Source organism: Oncorhynchus tshawytscha, linkage group LG10 (genome assembly GCF_018296145.1).
Source record: "Oncorhynchus tshawytscha isolate Ot180627B linkage group LG10, Otsh_v2.0, whole genome shotgun sequence".
NCBI classification, from domain to species: domain Eukaryota; kingdom Metazoa; phylum Chordata; class Actinopteri; order Salmoniformes; family Salmonidae; genus Oncorhynchus; species Oncorhynchus tshawytscha.
The window spans coordinates 18340797-18354373 of NC_056438.1; the positions used below are offsets into that span (position 1 = coordinate 18340797).

Genomic DNA, 13577 nt, shown 5'->3' on the forward strand with positions numbered 1-13577 from the left:
AGCACCCTACCACAGATAGAACAATGAGAGAGATATTTCACCAGATGTATAAATGTGAAGCATACGCTTGGCTACCAAAGATGGTAGTGAGAGCTGTGTGGGAGAAGATGGAACGAAGATGGAACATTTTCTCATCAATGAAATATTTGATCTCAATACAGTTTTCTGTTCCCAAAACTAGAATCTGTTACAAAACAGAGTGGACTAAGTTTCATTGACTTTACCATTTGCCAAAGTTAAAAAAAATATTGCATTGTTTAAAAGGAGTGCAAACGCTACGAGTTATTGCACACGTGCCCTTCACACAGTACAGGTTCCCTCACGGAAATCATGCTAGAACGTGCCAATAGGATCTGGCTAGCTAGTGCATGGTTCTGCCCACTATGACTCATTTGTTCCCATTTGAAACAATGGGCTGTGGTCTATCTTGGTTTAGTTATAATAATCTTTGATCCTTTTATTTTTAATCCCAGCCCCCGCAGGAGGTCTTTTGCCTTTTGGTAGGCGCCATTGTAAATGAAATAAAATTATTATCTGACTTGCCTAGTTAAATAAAGGTTAAATAAAATAAAATACTGGCTGGCTACCACACTGTCATAGAGGCAGTAACATTAGGGTCAAACCGGGTGAGGGTGGGATTTATATAGAGGTGAGGAGAATGGTTAGAATTGACAAAAAATATTATCATCGATATATTATCTCAACTGTAACATCATAGTAATTGAATATAAATTAAATTGTTCCTTTCAAGACAAGACCATTTCCTGTGGAGAAGATGGTTCCAGAAATGAGGGGTAAACTCTCAGTTTGAACTATTTCGAATATGAAATCTAAAGGACCTAGAAATTGTCAGGATGAAAGCTTCTCCGCCCTGATGATCGTGTCCTCAGTCAATAATCTCCATCGTTCATTGGTTCGGTAGGTCACGTTAATAAGGAGGCGTGGATTTGAAACTAATCACAACGGCATTATTGAGTTGAGCGTTGAAGAAATGTTTAACCGAATATAGTTTGTTTGTGAACTATAACTCCCGTGACACTGAAACTGTCACCTTTACACCCTAAGTAAGAACAGAAGTTGTTTAACATAATAAACTAGCTAACGTTACTGTAAACTCGCTAGGCACATTCTAACACCTGAGGTCCCTGAAGTGAATAGCTGCATCAATTTGTCCACCGGTACTTTACGTTGTTAAATTCTTGTTTTTCAACTGGTAGGAAGCGGCTACACGAGCGAAATGCGCGCTCTCAACCATCTTCTTTGGGGTTATTGGTGAACTAGACGCAAAATATGTATTGTCGCCAGCAACTGGACGGGGATGAAACAATTCACGAAAGAAAAGTAAATTACACTACGGGGAAGATACATTTAACATGGATCCACACAAACAACGAAATAATAACAAATATATACTTCAGTCGCTCGAAACCTCAAATCCCATGTTCAGGCTCTGGTGCCTGATATGGTTGGACCACACACGTCAGTAATCTATGTAGCTCATCAAATGTTAAACGCATAAATTGTTCAACTAAAGAAACAATATCATTAGGATATTTATTGATTTATTTTTCAATTAGCCCCGTGCCGTTTATCACCATTGCTACAAAAGCGACAGTCGCGCTCTCATCCAAAATCAGTCACCCTCTCAACATTACGTTTTACTTCACGCGATGGGGATCCGCTAAACAACTTGTTCAGCCAATGAGAAAGTAGTCGAGCCTACCTGCCCACGCTCTTTTAACCTTTCTAGGTACGTTTTGATATTTCTTTCATTCTGCACGGAGAAGAGTGACCTAGAAGTGTGATTTGTTTATACGTTATTCGAGGTGAGTTTTGCTGGACAAGGTATGGCATTCAAACGCATTGATAGAGAGAAATGCTTTTTATCACCCGTTGAAATGCTTTTTATCACCCGTTTTATCACGGTCGACAGACCGCTGTAAAGCGGGCTTGCACGGTATTCATTTGGCAACAATGCACGGCACTCGGCTAGGTTCTGCAAGTCCTTTATCTAGCTAACCTAGTGCTGTGGGATAAATGTGAATTTTGCTATTCTAAATAGCACCCTACTTAAGGCTACTTTTAGTACTGTAAATCAATGCATGCTTGTTTTTGCTGGCACAATACTCTTTACTGCACAGACTACCGTGTCATGCTTACCAGCTGATCAACAGTCTTTGAATAACATGCATCCTTTGTTGAAGAACTGTAGTTTCTCGTCATCCTGTTCATATCTCAACCTACAGTTTTAGTTTGCTCTAGTTTAGAGCTACCTATTAGTATGCATGACATGTTGCTAAATTTAGGATGCAAAAGTAGAAAATGTTCCAAGATTATCTTTGGCTCAGTTATCTTTAATTGTATTGAAAGCAAGTAAGTAAATAATATATTAGTTCACAGTTGTCCAAAGCAAAGAGCCATGGTTCAATCCAAGACCTGGGTCCTGGCCCGTCACTTTGAAGGCTTCCCGGAGGACAGCAACTTTGAGCTGAAGCTGGAGCAGCAGCCAGAGCCTAAAGATGGAGGTAACAAACTAACACCTGTGGAGATGAGCTCATCACATTGACTTCGATCATCTGGACTAGTACTTGCACTGAGTACAAGATTCCTGTACCTGACTGAAGCTGATATGAGTGATGCCATACGTTGTTGTTTTGTCTGTTTCAGAGGTGCTTCTCGAGGCACTGTTTCTCAGTGTGGATCCATACATGAGGTAGGGGAGAAAAGACAAAGGGGACGGGGTTGGATTCCCCTAACATTTTCCATTTAGGTCATGTTTCATGTAATGTGATATCTATAAGGAAAACTATGTTATTATTCACTGAACAGTTTTGACTTTGCTAAACCACAGTTCTTCAGTAGATTTGCTGACAGAAAACATCTCATCTGATGTGTTCTTCTGTGGTTGTTTCCAGACCATTCAGCCGACTGCGTATGAAAGAGGGGGGAGTGATGATCGGAACTCAAGTGGCCAAGTAAGAAAAATAAACCGGTCCACGTCAAAATGGCACCCTATTACCTACATAGTGCACTAGTGGGCCCTGGTCAAAAGCAGTGCACTATGTAGGGAATACGTTGCCATTTGGGATGCAGGCCTAAGTTAACTGCCTTTCATCTACCATGAGAGGATATGCATGCCTACCGTTTACTGGAAGAGAATGGGCTCTGCACCTGTTATTCATTTCTGAGGCAGTAGATTATCATTCGTGACTGCAGTTGTAAGAAAACAAATTGAATGCACTTGGCAGTGTACTCTGAGGTTCCGTTCCTGCCACAAGTGAATGGTTCAATGTGTTTTCACAGACAAAGTGTGTTATTGAGAGTGAGTCTGTTTGGATACGTACACAGAACCAAATGATTCTCCCCTGCATTCACTCTCTCCCCAGGGCTTTTTAAATGACTTTACTGAGTTTATTTCCTATAATACTGTCATTAAAGTATCTTTGTGAATATGTGCAGATTGCTTCCTTTGACATTTTCATATGTATTCAAATGAGTCTCTAGATAAACCGTTTAGCAACCACTGAGGGTGAAGGTCGTAGTCCCAGACTAAACCTTCTCTGTGACTAGAAACACATTCAATGGGAGATTTGTTCATTAGGCATACTTTGCGAAGACACAGACTTGTTATCTACACTCTAAGTATGATCAACTACCCTAGTTAAATCAGTTTGTTTATTTGTTTGCGTGTGGTTTTCTAGGGTGATCCAGAGCAACAACTCAGCCTTCCCAATTGGGTGCCATGTGGTTGGTAGATGTGGCTGGAGGACACACACTGTGTCTGATGGGACAGGCCTGACACGCCTTCTGTCTGACTGGCCACAGGAGGTCCCCATGTCCCTGGCTCTGGGGGCCATCGGCATGCCTGGGTAAGGAATGGGGGACTTTCTGAGTGCCAGTGGCTTCTATTTTGGGGTAAAAGTCTCAGAAATCCGGGACCGAGGGCAACCGCACTCATCCAGAATGTCAGAGCATTGTTAATGTGGGAGGCAACCCATCTGCCGAGGGAGAATAGTAAAAACAACGAGTTACTATGGCATGAATCACCACTGGCCACAAAGTGTGGAACATTTATGTTTTCAGGTCAGAAGAAGGGCCTGGGTAAGGAGGGATACTAACAGTTAATGTTTGAGCTAGTGTTGGAGAATTTGCAGCAAAGCTGTTTCATGACAGATTAAATGTTGACCTCAAGTCTGCCAGGAAAAGCATCTGTATGTTTTTCTTTGAGTTTGATAAAAACAAAGATTTGGGCCACAGATGTCTCCGGTCACCATTTTACGGTCCTTTTCCGCTGAACTCTAAACCGTTTGAATGAGTCACAATTCAGATGAGCATCCATCTGATGCTACTGCTTGTGTTTTTAAGTAGAGAGAGAAAGGCAAGGATGTGAGAAAGGTTGAGGTGGGGATTTGCCTCATGAACATTTTGGTTGTACATGTGTGCTTTCTGATGGGAGTGTTCCCACTGGACCACACGGGTGACTCTTCTATGGTTAAACTTCTTATTAAAGAGCTCTCCCTCTGGTGCCCTGACTACTGGCTGACAGACCTTATGTGGTCTCCAGTGTTGTCTCCACTGTTTGATCACTCTTTAAACAGTTTCAATATATGGAATCACAACCCTTCATCTGGGGGTTTGAGAATTTAAAAACTTTGAAAGACAAATGACTGTATTCAATGGACTATAAAGTTGTATATAATTCTATTCCCTTGTAATCTGATTGCAGGTTAACAGCCCTGTACGGTCTGGAGGAGGTGCTGGGGCTGCAGGCTGGAGACACCCTCCTGGTGAACGCTGCAGCTGGGGCCGTGGGCTCCACTGTGGGCCAGATCGCTAAGATCAAGGGCTGCAGGTTGGTGGGCTCCACCGGGTCTGACGCCAAGGTAAGAATGAAAAAGGGATTTGAATGAAAGACTGGGAGGCAAAAACGCAATGGTCATCATCTGTTTCTTTGTCTTTATCCTTTGATTAAAAAAGGGCGCAGCACTTGATTAAGTTAAATTGTTTAATTTTCTTTTCCTTAACTTTTTTTTGTTTATTCCTTTGTCTTTTTCTCTTTTCTGACACCAAGGTGGCCTTCCTCAAGGAGCTGGGCTTCGATGAGGCCTTCAACTACATAACAGTCAGCTCTCTGGAGGAGGCCCTGAAGAGTGCCTCACCTGACGGATACCACTGCTTCTTTGAGAACGTAGGTTATATTGTAGTTATAAAGTATTTGGTTGTAGTAAAGTATTTCAATACAATTTTATTAAGTAGTTATATAATAATTCCCTCTGATACTTGTAATATTGTTAGATATGGCTGCTACTCTTTAGTTTTAAAGTGGTATTTCACTCTAGTTTTAATATCATTAGACAGATATACAGTGTCGGACGATATCAGTGTTTCGTAATGGGTATTTCATCCTAACATATTTACCTGGATATAACTTACATTTTCCACATTTTCATAGGTGGGAGGCCCTTTCTGTAGTGTGGCCATCCCTCAGATGAAGGAGTTTGGAAGGATAGCCTTGTGCGGGGGCATCTCAACATACAATGAAACCATTCCACAAACAGGTCTGCTCTCGCTCCCTTTACTTACAGAGATGCACATTTTAAAGAACCCATTCAAATATACACAACTCTACATTGCATAACTCTGTAATTTGTGTTACCTTTATATGCTGTGAGTGTTGAGATTGTGCACTGACTGTGCTCATTTCAATATTCCACTAGAGGGCGCAATTAGCCAGTATTACACTCAGAATGCTGTTGCCAGCTGAATGTTTCATTCAGTGGAGGCTGGTGGGGGAAGCTAGAGGCAGACAGTCTCATTGTAATGGTCTGGAATATAATAAATGGAACGGATCCATTTATGCCATTCCAGCCATTACAATGAGCCTGTCTTCCTATAGCTCCCCCCACCAGCCTCCCCTGGTTTCATTGCATAAAAATGAATGAAGAAGCATATTGGATCTTTGTTTTCCTTTGCCTATATTACACACTCTCTATAATCTCTTTCCTCATCTTGCTTTTCCTTTCACTCTCTCTCTCTTACTCTCAATATCTCCCATTTTCACTCTCTCACTTTCTTTCACTTCTTTCTCTCTTACTCTCCCCCTTTCTTTATCTCTCTCTCGCTCTCGGACAGGCCCCTACCCCCACCTGACCATGATCTTTAAGCAGCTGAAGATGGAGGGCTTCCTGGTGGGCAGGTGGGAGCATAAGAACCAAGAGGCTCTGAGGAGACTGATGGCCTGGAAGAGGGAGGCAAGTACTAGCCTGAAATCCAGATGTGTTTTGTGCTAACATTACACTCCTTTGTGCTCTGACATGTTTGGCTTATGACATGGAATACAAGGAGTGGAATGTTAGCACAAAACACAAACAGACAAACTGTCTGAAGTTCAGAATCATGAAAATGCTGTATTGGGTAACAATTTCGCACGCCATGTTTTACATATTGTGTAGATGTCTTGTTAGCCGTACACCCTGTTATTTTAATGAGCCTTCATCTCATTTCGAGCTATTCATATTTACAATATGAAATGTCTGTGACGATCAGAGACTATAGACCTGTTAATGTTATGTTTTTATCCACAGGGGAAACTGCAGTGTCGTGAGCATGTCACTCAAGGCTTTGAGAACATGCCTGCTGCCTTTATGGGAATGCTGCAGGGAGAAAACATTGGAAAAGCCATTGTTAGAGTATCCATTGAAGCCATCTAAACTTTATCATTGGATTAGAATTCAAGGAACATTCCCATAGGAAAGCCTAACTATAACCATGACACTGCATTCTGAAATCATTTTTCTAATTTGCATTCGTAGCACAACCTTATTATACATTCACATCATAGTCCGTCCTTGAATCCAAATGTTTACTTTGTATGAAGTATTAAAGTGTTTTTATGGCTTTTGTTGTCTGACTTCATTGTTTTACTCACAGATCAGAGTCAAATGAATTGATGGTGTTTCGTAGGCGACCTAGTAGTAATGGCAAGATGTGCATCGCCACACTACCACAGACCTAGGTTGTTCTGTCTTATTGCAGGCTATAGCTCTAAAAATAACTCTGCTCATAATTAATGCTTCTCATCTCCTTCAAAGCAGGAAGAAAGGACTTTGTTCGTTAGGTACCAAATGGCAGTAAAAAAGGACTAAAACGGTGAGGGACTACCTGGAATTGTCCAGTAAGAAACGTTCCTTTTCCATTTGAAAACATTTACTACGGTGTGCCCTAATGAATGTGACCCAGGGCTTTGAAGCTCCTATGCTGTCATTGAGTGGATCCAAAACAATAGTGTAAGGTCTATCTCCCCTTAGTTGTCTACAACATCCCTTTGTTTGATATGAATGAGACGTCTTTATTTTTAGTTACTGATTTGGATTTCAGTAGAGTTCAGGTGACAAGATGTTCGTTTCTGTAATAAGACCAAGGTGAGAGCCTGTCGTGTACATCACCATGGAAGGAAAGCATGATTCATACCAAAAATGTAATCTGATGGGAATATTACAATGTATTTGATTAATTCAGATCACTTTGGTCCATCAATCCACAGAATAAATTACTTTCTCATTTGATTTGAATGTTCAGCGCTATTACTTTCCCAGCTCCAATGCTATTTGACCCTGCTTCTTGACTCACAGGTTCTCTCAACCAATCCCCTGCTGGTTCTGTAGTAAACCAGGAATTTGTCAAGTCACCGTGATTTGTGGAATAAACTATTGTACATGTTGCCTACACAATATGCAGCATTCATATAGTCAAACCAATTGTGGTCCCTTTTGATTCATTCCAGAAAATTCTATGTTCAGGTTTTCAATGCATTTGAATGACCCAAGTCTTGAGAAATAGCCTAATCTACACACAAAATATGAAAATGTATAATTTGCATTGCTTGAAGCACAATATTTCTATTGTCATCCCCGTCAAGCAGTTGGCTCGTGGATCGCCCACGAGGGGCAGGGCTTATGCGCGGCTTTTATAAACCCGGCAGCGTCACTTCACACACTGAAAGCCGCTTGCTGTCAAAGGAGCTTAGTATTGTGTTGTAACAGACCGCCAATAAACCACCATCAACATGATTATCGAAATTGAAGATAAGGTAAGACATGTTTTTGCTTCGGGCATAGCTCTTTTGATTGATCATCCAACTCAGTTTGGGGGTTTTGAAGCGTTTATAACGATCACGCCGCTGCGCCTGTCATCGAATGTTCATTCCTAATATGCAACTAACTGGCTAGGTTTATCTGGACTAGGCAAACGTTTTCAATCTCCTCTGACTTTCTGGCTAAATCGCCACCGTTCCAGTTAGTGTTGTATTTAGCTATTAAATGTGTAAATTCCAGATAACCTGGACTTTTAGTGGTTGTGTTGCATCATCATGGTTGCAATGTTTTAAGTGTCAGGCAGATGGAATCAGTCCCGGGCAGTGATGTGTATAAACCCTGGATTACTGTTATGTATTGGCCGTTAAGAGGTTTTGAAGCCACTGGTCGGCCATGTTGGCACTCCCCGGTAGGAACTCGTTCATAGGAATTAATGAAATTCTACAGTATTTAAAGGAAAAAATGACAGGTATTTAAGTTGTTGTAGTAAGGACAGTAACATTAGTAATCTGAAACATTCCTTAAAGTATGTTATGTTTAGTTCAGATTATATCATTTGAAAGTATGCATTTAGGTGTGTGTAATAATATAATAATATGTGTCAAAAACAAATGTAGACATAATAAATGCATTTCTATAGCTTCCTAAATATTTTTTACAATGTGAGGGAGGGCCAAGCTGGCGGTATGGTGGCTTCAACACAGTGCCCCCTGTCAATCATCGTGTGTGTGATAGTCTATCAAAGTCCTGTTCTAGCCTCAAACGGCTTAAGGTTGGCGCTAAACAAGGTCCTATAAACCACTATCATGTTCATATCAACCAAAAAGTATTATATTCTTCTGATGCCAGACATTGTTGATGGCCAATAACATATTCTATGTTTGTCATTCTCATTGTGGCTGGACAATGTGTTCTGTAGGCTCTTCCTCACAGTTTTAATGAATAATGTGTTCTCTACTGTTCTGTAGGATTCCTTCTTCAGTGCCCTGAAGGAAGCAGGAGACAAGCTGGTGGTAGTGGACTTCACAGCCTCCTGGTGCGGCCCCTGCAAGAACATTGCACCCTTCTTCAAAGTGAGTGGTCCAACACTCAACGTCTCTAGCTGAGCTGTACCATTACTCATGCGGGAAGGTTCTTCTGATTTAGTTTCTGATCTTGTTCTAAGGGTCCGTATTCATAAAGCGTCTTAGACTTGGAGTGCTGAGCAAGGATCAGTTCTGCATTTTTACATCATAATCAATATGATTACAAGGACGGGGTGGATCTGTTACTAGATCAGCTCTCCCACTGAGATGCTTTATGAATACAGGCCCAGTTGTGCCTAGTCTAGTTAAGATGCACCCTGCTAGCTGTAGCTGTCAGATGGTCTCCTGTGAGAGGCCTCATGCCAAGTAGGGGGAACCTGAAGGGGTTGGTTGGTCTGAGCCAGAGATATTGTGGAAGAAGAAAAAACAGTGTGCAAACCCTATTCCCTACATGGTACACTACTTCTGACCAGGGCCCGTAGGACTCTGGTCAAAAGTAGTATACTATGTAGGGAATAGGATGCCATTTAGGATGTAGCCTGTGTTGTGGTGGCCATGTCGTCTTGGCAACCGTCGAGGAAGCCTCCTAGGACTTGGAACATTGCGCTTATCAAGTGAAGAGCCCTTATTATAGACTGTAAACAGAATGCTAATGAACAATGCTGAGATGATCAGTCATAAGCCCACTGAGGCAGAGCAGGGTTGTGAAGTAGGGCCTTGTCAAAAACTATTTAAAACGAAAAACTGGATCAATACTCACATTACGTAGCATTCAAGTGGAGATGTGAATCAACCTATGGTGTGTGTCCTCCATCAATACCCCTTGTATGGTATGTCTCTGGATCAATAATAGACAGGTGGATACATGAGCTGCTGTGTCTGACTCATCTGGTTGAGATAATGGTTACAAAATTCCCAAGTGGAGGATTCTGGATTCCCCCCTCCCCTCCGGTTCCGGGAATCTTCTAACCAGGATTTCTGGAAAACCTGGGGATTATGGGGAAGCTAATATAATTTTGGAATCCTAGTTTAGCCAGCAGTACACTGCTAGGCCTGTTTACCCATTGGGGCTGCCTTGCTGACCCTTGACGTTTAACCTGTGTGCTCTGCTCCTCTACAGGGGCTTTCGGAAAAACCAGAGAACAAGAATGTGGTTTTCCTCAAGGTGGACGTGGACGAGGCAGCGGTGAGTCAATTGTGTGTGTGTGTGTGTTCCACAAACATTGAACAACTGTTAATAGCTCTTGTTGAAAGTGCTTGAGCATTATGTACTGGAGGTTGAAGTGATGAATTGGGACGTTATCAGATTTTCTGTGAATTAGTACAAACAGTCCAGTTGGTGTATTTGAATACAGAAAACTCTTTGTAAAGATGGATGGCTTGCCTAACATTGACTAGACCTCATGTATGTAGATCTATTGGGAAACACCACGAGGCTATCTCTTGAAGTACAAGACTCGAGAGAATACTTTGGTTAGGAATGTGGGGTCAGTAGACGAGCCGGCTGTCTGGCTGGCCGACAGTTTTCAGGTGAAAGGTTACTATCCAATTGTGACTTTGTTGCATTGAGCTGGGGTTGCTGTGGCTAAGGGAAGTGGCTTCGCGTGTTTTTGTACAGTCCAGACACTGGGTTGAACCCATGAGTCAGTCATCTCAGCTGTCTGTGTTGGGTCATATAGTATGTAGACTACTGTGTGGCTGGGTGTACGGAGGGGGGTTCCAAAACCTGCTTTTCCCTTGAATATTATTACAGAAGGTTTGAGGCGATTTGCCCAGTCAGTTAGGACAAACCTGTCCTGCAGAACTAAGGCGTTCCTTACTGGGTGATACTCAACCACATCAATGTGCTTTTAATAGAGGGAGCCTGTTTATTTACACTACTATTGTACCTTTTTTAGCATGGCTTCTGATAGCCATAAAAATAAATGTACAACAGGGATTTGAGAGGAATGGGAGATGCAGCAGAGGAATGCTGAGGCAGAGGGCACGTAGTGAGGACGACTGGCTACTATTCTGAACTGTGAGTGGCGATCTTTCTGGCGCCCAGACCTGATGAAGCATCAGCCAAGTGTCTGCTACACAGAGTGGAAGAGAAGTCCAGTAGCTACAAGATCATCAGCAGACTCTGTCACCGTTATCTACCATCCTCTGACCCATCTCTCTCCGCTCAAGCCATGAACTGACCCTCTCCATCTTCAGAGGATGCAGCGATCAAAGACTTGGCCTCTATTGGTTGATCTGTCATGATATATTGCTTGTTTGGTCTACGTTTTAATCACCCTTCACTCTGCCTCCTCCTACAGGATGTGGCCAAACACTGTGACATCAAATGCATGCCGACGTTCCATTTCTATAAGAATGAGAAAAAGGTGGGTATTTTCTTGTCTTTTCCTTTTTTATAAATAATAAAAGGAGTAACACAATTTATGGTCGCTTTAGTTGATTTCCCTCTCGGGGTAAAGACTGTATTATATTTAGTATAACAGTCGGCTGTACCGCTGTACTAGCCTGTTATTGAATGTAATTGTGGTACGTTGAAAGTGCTATTAGAATTCCCTGTGGTGTCGTTCCCAGGTGGATGATTTCTCTGGGTCCAACGAAGCCAAACTGGAGGAGAAGGTCAACACTCTGAGGTCATGAGGAAGAGGCTGACACGCACATCTGCACTGACGCTGTACAAACGCCACCAACCAACTGTCTTTAGACCGAACTCCCCCTTGAAGGAATAATTCCACTATAGTCCCAATTCCCACCATATGTACAACAAAACATTGTTTTAATTCAATTATTATTATTTTTTAAATTGTTATTAAATGTTAATACCAAACCATGCCACTAAATCCTCCAGTGTATTAGTCGTTCTTATTCAGGTCAGGAGTTTATCTCCATTTTTAAAAAGGACCATAATATTTTAATGTATTTTTATATATTAGAGCAATGCTGTTGGGATTTTGAATGTTCTGTCGAAGTGGGTGGATTCAATAAATTAAGATGAATGCTGACGTCTGGTATGAGTTCCCTAAATCTTTTTTTTGGGGGATGAGTTAATGTACTAGGGTTGCACTACTCTTCATGGCGCAGTAGTCAACTGTATATTTAACTTTCTAGACTAGAATTGAGCATCCCATTTGCATGTTGTGTTTTATAGCCTAATGTTTATCTAGATTTAGTAGGTATGAAAATATAGCTTAGAAATGTGTAGTCTAAGATGCTATACATTCTAAAGCATCATGTAGTAACTACAGTAAAGGGAGAGTGCTTTAAGGCCTAGATTCAGATCAAGCGATAGCCGACCGCTGCATAGCTGGCGTCTGAGGTGTAACTGCATTGGAGCCGTCTTAGTCCTTGTCACGACGCCACACCCATCCCAGTCGTGTTAGACTTTCAGAATGAAAAAGCGTAGGCTATATAGAAATTATGCACATAGTAAGTGAAATGAGGATTTATCATCCTCATTGAGGTGTAAATTAGCCTACATCTCACATTGCGGTGTTTGAATTTGTAAACAAGGCTGCATTTGGATTTCACTTAATGTGACGCTGTGCAGCCAATGGCAATGTCCCCATTAGCTATAATGCCAGGAACCTCATGTAGATTTTGCAGCTCTAATGCAGTTCCACCTCCAAGCCAAAACAACCTCTATGCAGATCTGATTGAATAGAGCCCTAAGACGCAATCTAAAGCAACATCCATCTTAAAGCACTATGAATATTTTATTTAACCCGGTAAATTGACAGAACAGATCCTAATTTACAGCAATGACCTAGGGGATGATCAAGGCACTGCCTTGCTGTAAATTAGGATCTGTTCTGTCAACTTACTAGGTTAAATAAAATATTCATAGTGCTTTAAGAAGTTGGGGATGATTAGGTGACAACAATGGTATATGAGCCAGACTGGGAATTTAAGCAGGACACCAGGGTTAACACCCCTACTCTTACAATATGTGCCATGGGATCTTTAGTGACCACAGAGAGTCCGGACACAATTTTAACATCCCATCCAAAAGACAGCATCCGACACAAGGCAATGTCCTCAATTACTGTGATATTTTTTTAGACCGGAGGAAAGGGTTCCTCCTCCTGGCCCTCCAACACCACTTCCAGCAGCATCAAATCAAATTTTATTTGTCACATACACATGGTTAGCAGATGTTAATGCGAGTGTAGCGAAATGCTTGTGTAATCTGTGCATCTGGTCTCCCATCCAGGGACCAACCATGATCAACCTTGCTTAGCTTCAAACTGCTGCAGGGTGGTACGCTGCTGGTACACTGATTCTAGAAGGATCATTAGGGAACTATAGTAAAGGCATGGAGAGACCCACTGCCGGCACCTGACATGCTTTAGCGTCACAACACCCAACAGCAGAGATGAGGTACTAGTGGCGTTCCAGCCCAACTACAATGCAGACGCCTGCCAGATCTCGCAAACACTTAGGTGTTTAACATATCAGCTAA

At 41.9% G+C, this 13577-nt stretch overlaps 2 protein-coding genes across 5 annotated transcripts; both read left to right on the forward strand.

Annotated features, from left to right (window-relative positions):
- The first annotated feature begins 1051 nt into the window (after positions 1 to 1051).
- Positions 1052 to 6897, forward strand: LOC112259901 (prostaglandin reductase 1). Of its 4 annotated transcripts, none has more exons than XM_024434595.2 (10): positions 1052 to 1750; positions 2401 to 2525; positions 2668 to 2713; positions 2916 to 2975; positions 3702 to 3869; positions 4727 to 4883; positions 5072 to 5188; positions 5453 to 5558; positions 6133 to 6251; positions 6585 to 6897. In XM_024434595.2, exons 2-10 carry the CDS (start codon positions 2420 to 2422, stop codon positions 6708 to 6710), a joined length of 1005 nt encoding a protein of 334 aa, XP_024290363.2. In that variant the 5' UTR covers positions 1052 to 1750; positions 2401 to 2419; the 3' UTR covers positions 6711 to 6897. The 4 variants fall into 4 exon arrangements, with proteins under 4 accessions (XP_024290363.2, XP_024290360.2, XP_024290362.2 ...); XM_024434592.2 differs by having other exon boundaries at positions 1054 to 1826; XM_024434594.2 differs by having other exon boundaries at positions 1054 to 1750; positions 2394 to 2525.
- Positions 6898 to 7953: 1056 nt separating this feature from the next.
- txn (thioredoxin) lies at positions 7954 to 12120 on the forward strand. Its single transcript, XM_024434596.2, has 5 exons — positions 7954 to 8089; positions 9062 to 9166; positions 10239 to 10304; positions 11422 to 11487; positions 11693 to 12120. The coding sequence occupies exons 1-5, from the start codon at positions 8066 to 8068 to the stop codon at positions 11756 to 11758; spliced, it is 327 nt and encodes a 108-aa protein (XP_024290364.1). The 5' UTR covers positions 7954 to 8065; the 3' UTR covers positions 11759 to 12120.
- The last annotated feature ends 1457 nt before the right edge of the window (positions 12121 to 13577 follow it).

What these genes read in the sequence shown, in the direction of transcription:
- LOC112259901 (XM_024434595.2), top strand. Translation starts at nt 2,420, where the DNA reads ATGGTTCAATCCAAGACCTGGGTCCTGGCCCGTCACTTTGAAGGCTTC. An exon ending in AGTGTGGATCCATACATGAG is followed by an intron (nt 2,714 to 2,915) that starts GTAGGGGAGAAA and finishes GGTTGTTTCCAG; the next exon opens with ACCATTCAGCCGACTGCGTA. An exon ending in GGGGCCATCGGCATGCCTGG is followed by an intron (nt 3,870 to 4,726) that starts GTAAGGAATGGG and finishes ATCTGATTGCAG; the next exon opens with GTTAACAGCCCTGTACGGTC.
- txn (XM_024434596.2), top strand. Translation starts at nt 8,066, where the DNA reads ATGATTATCGAAATTGAAGATAAG. An exon ending in TTATCGAAATTGAAGATAAG is followed by an intron (nt 8,090 to 9,061) that starts GTAAGACATGTT and finishes ACTGTTCTGTAG; the next exon opens with GATTCCTTCTTCAGTGCCCT. An exon ending in TCTATAAGAATGAGAAAAAG is followed by an intron (nt 11,488 to 11,692) that starts GTGGGTATTTTC and finishes TGTCGTTCCCAG; the next exon opens with GTGGATGATTTCTCTGGGTC.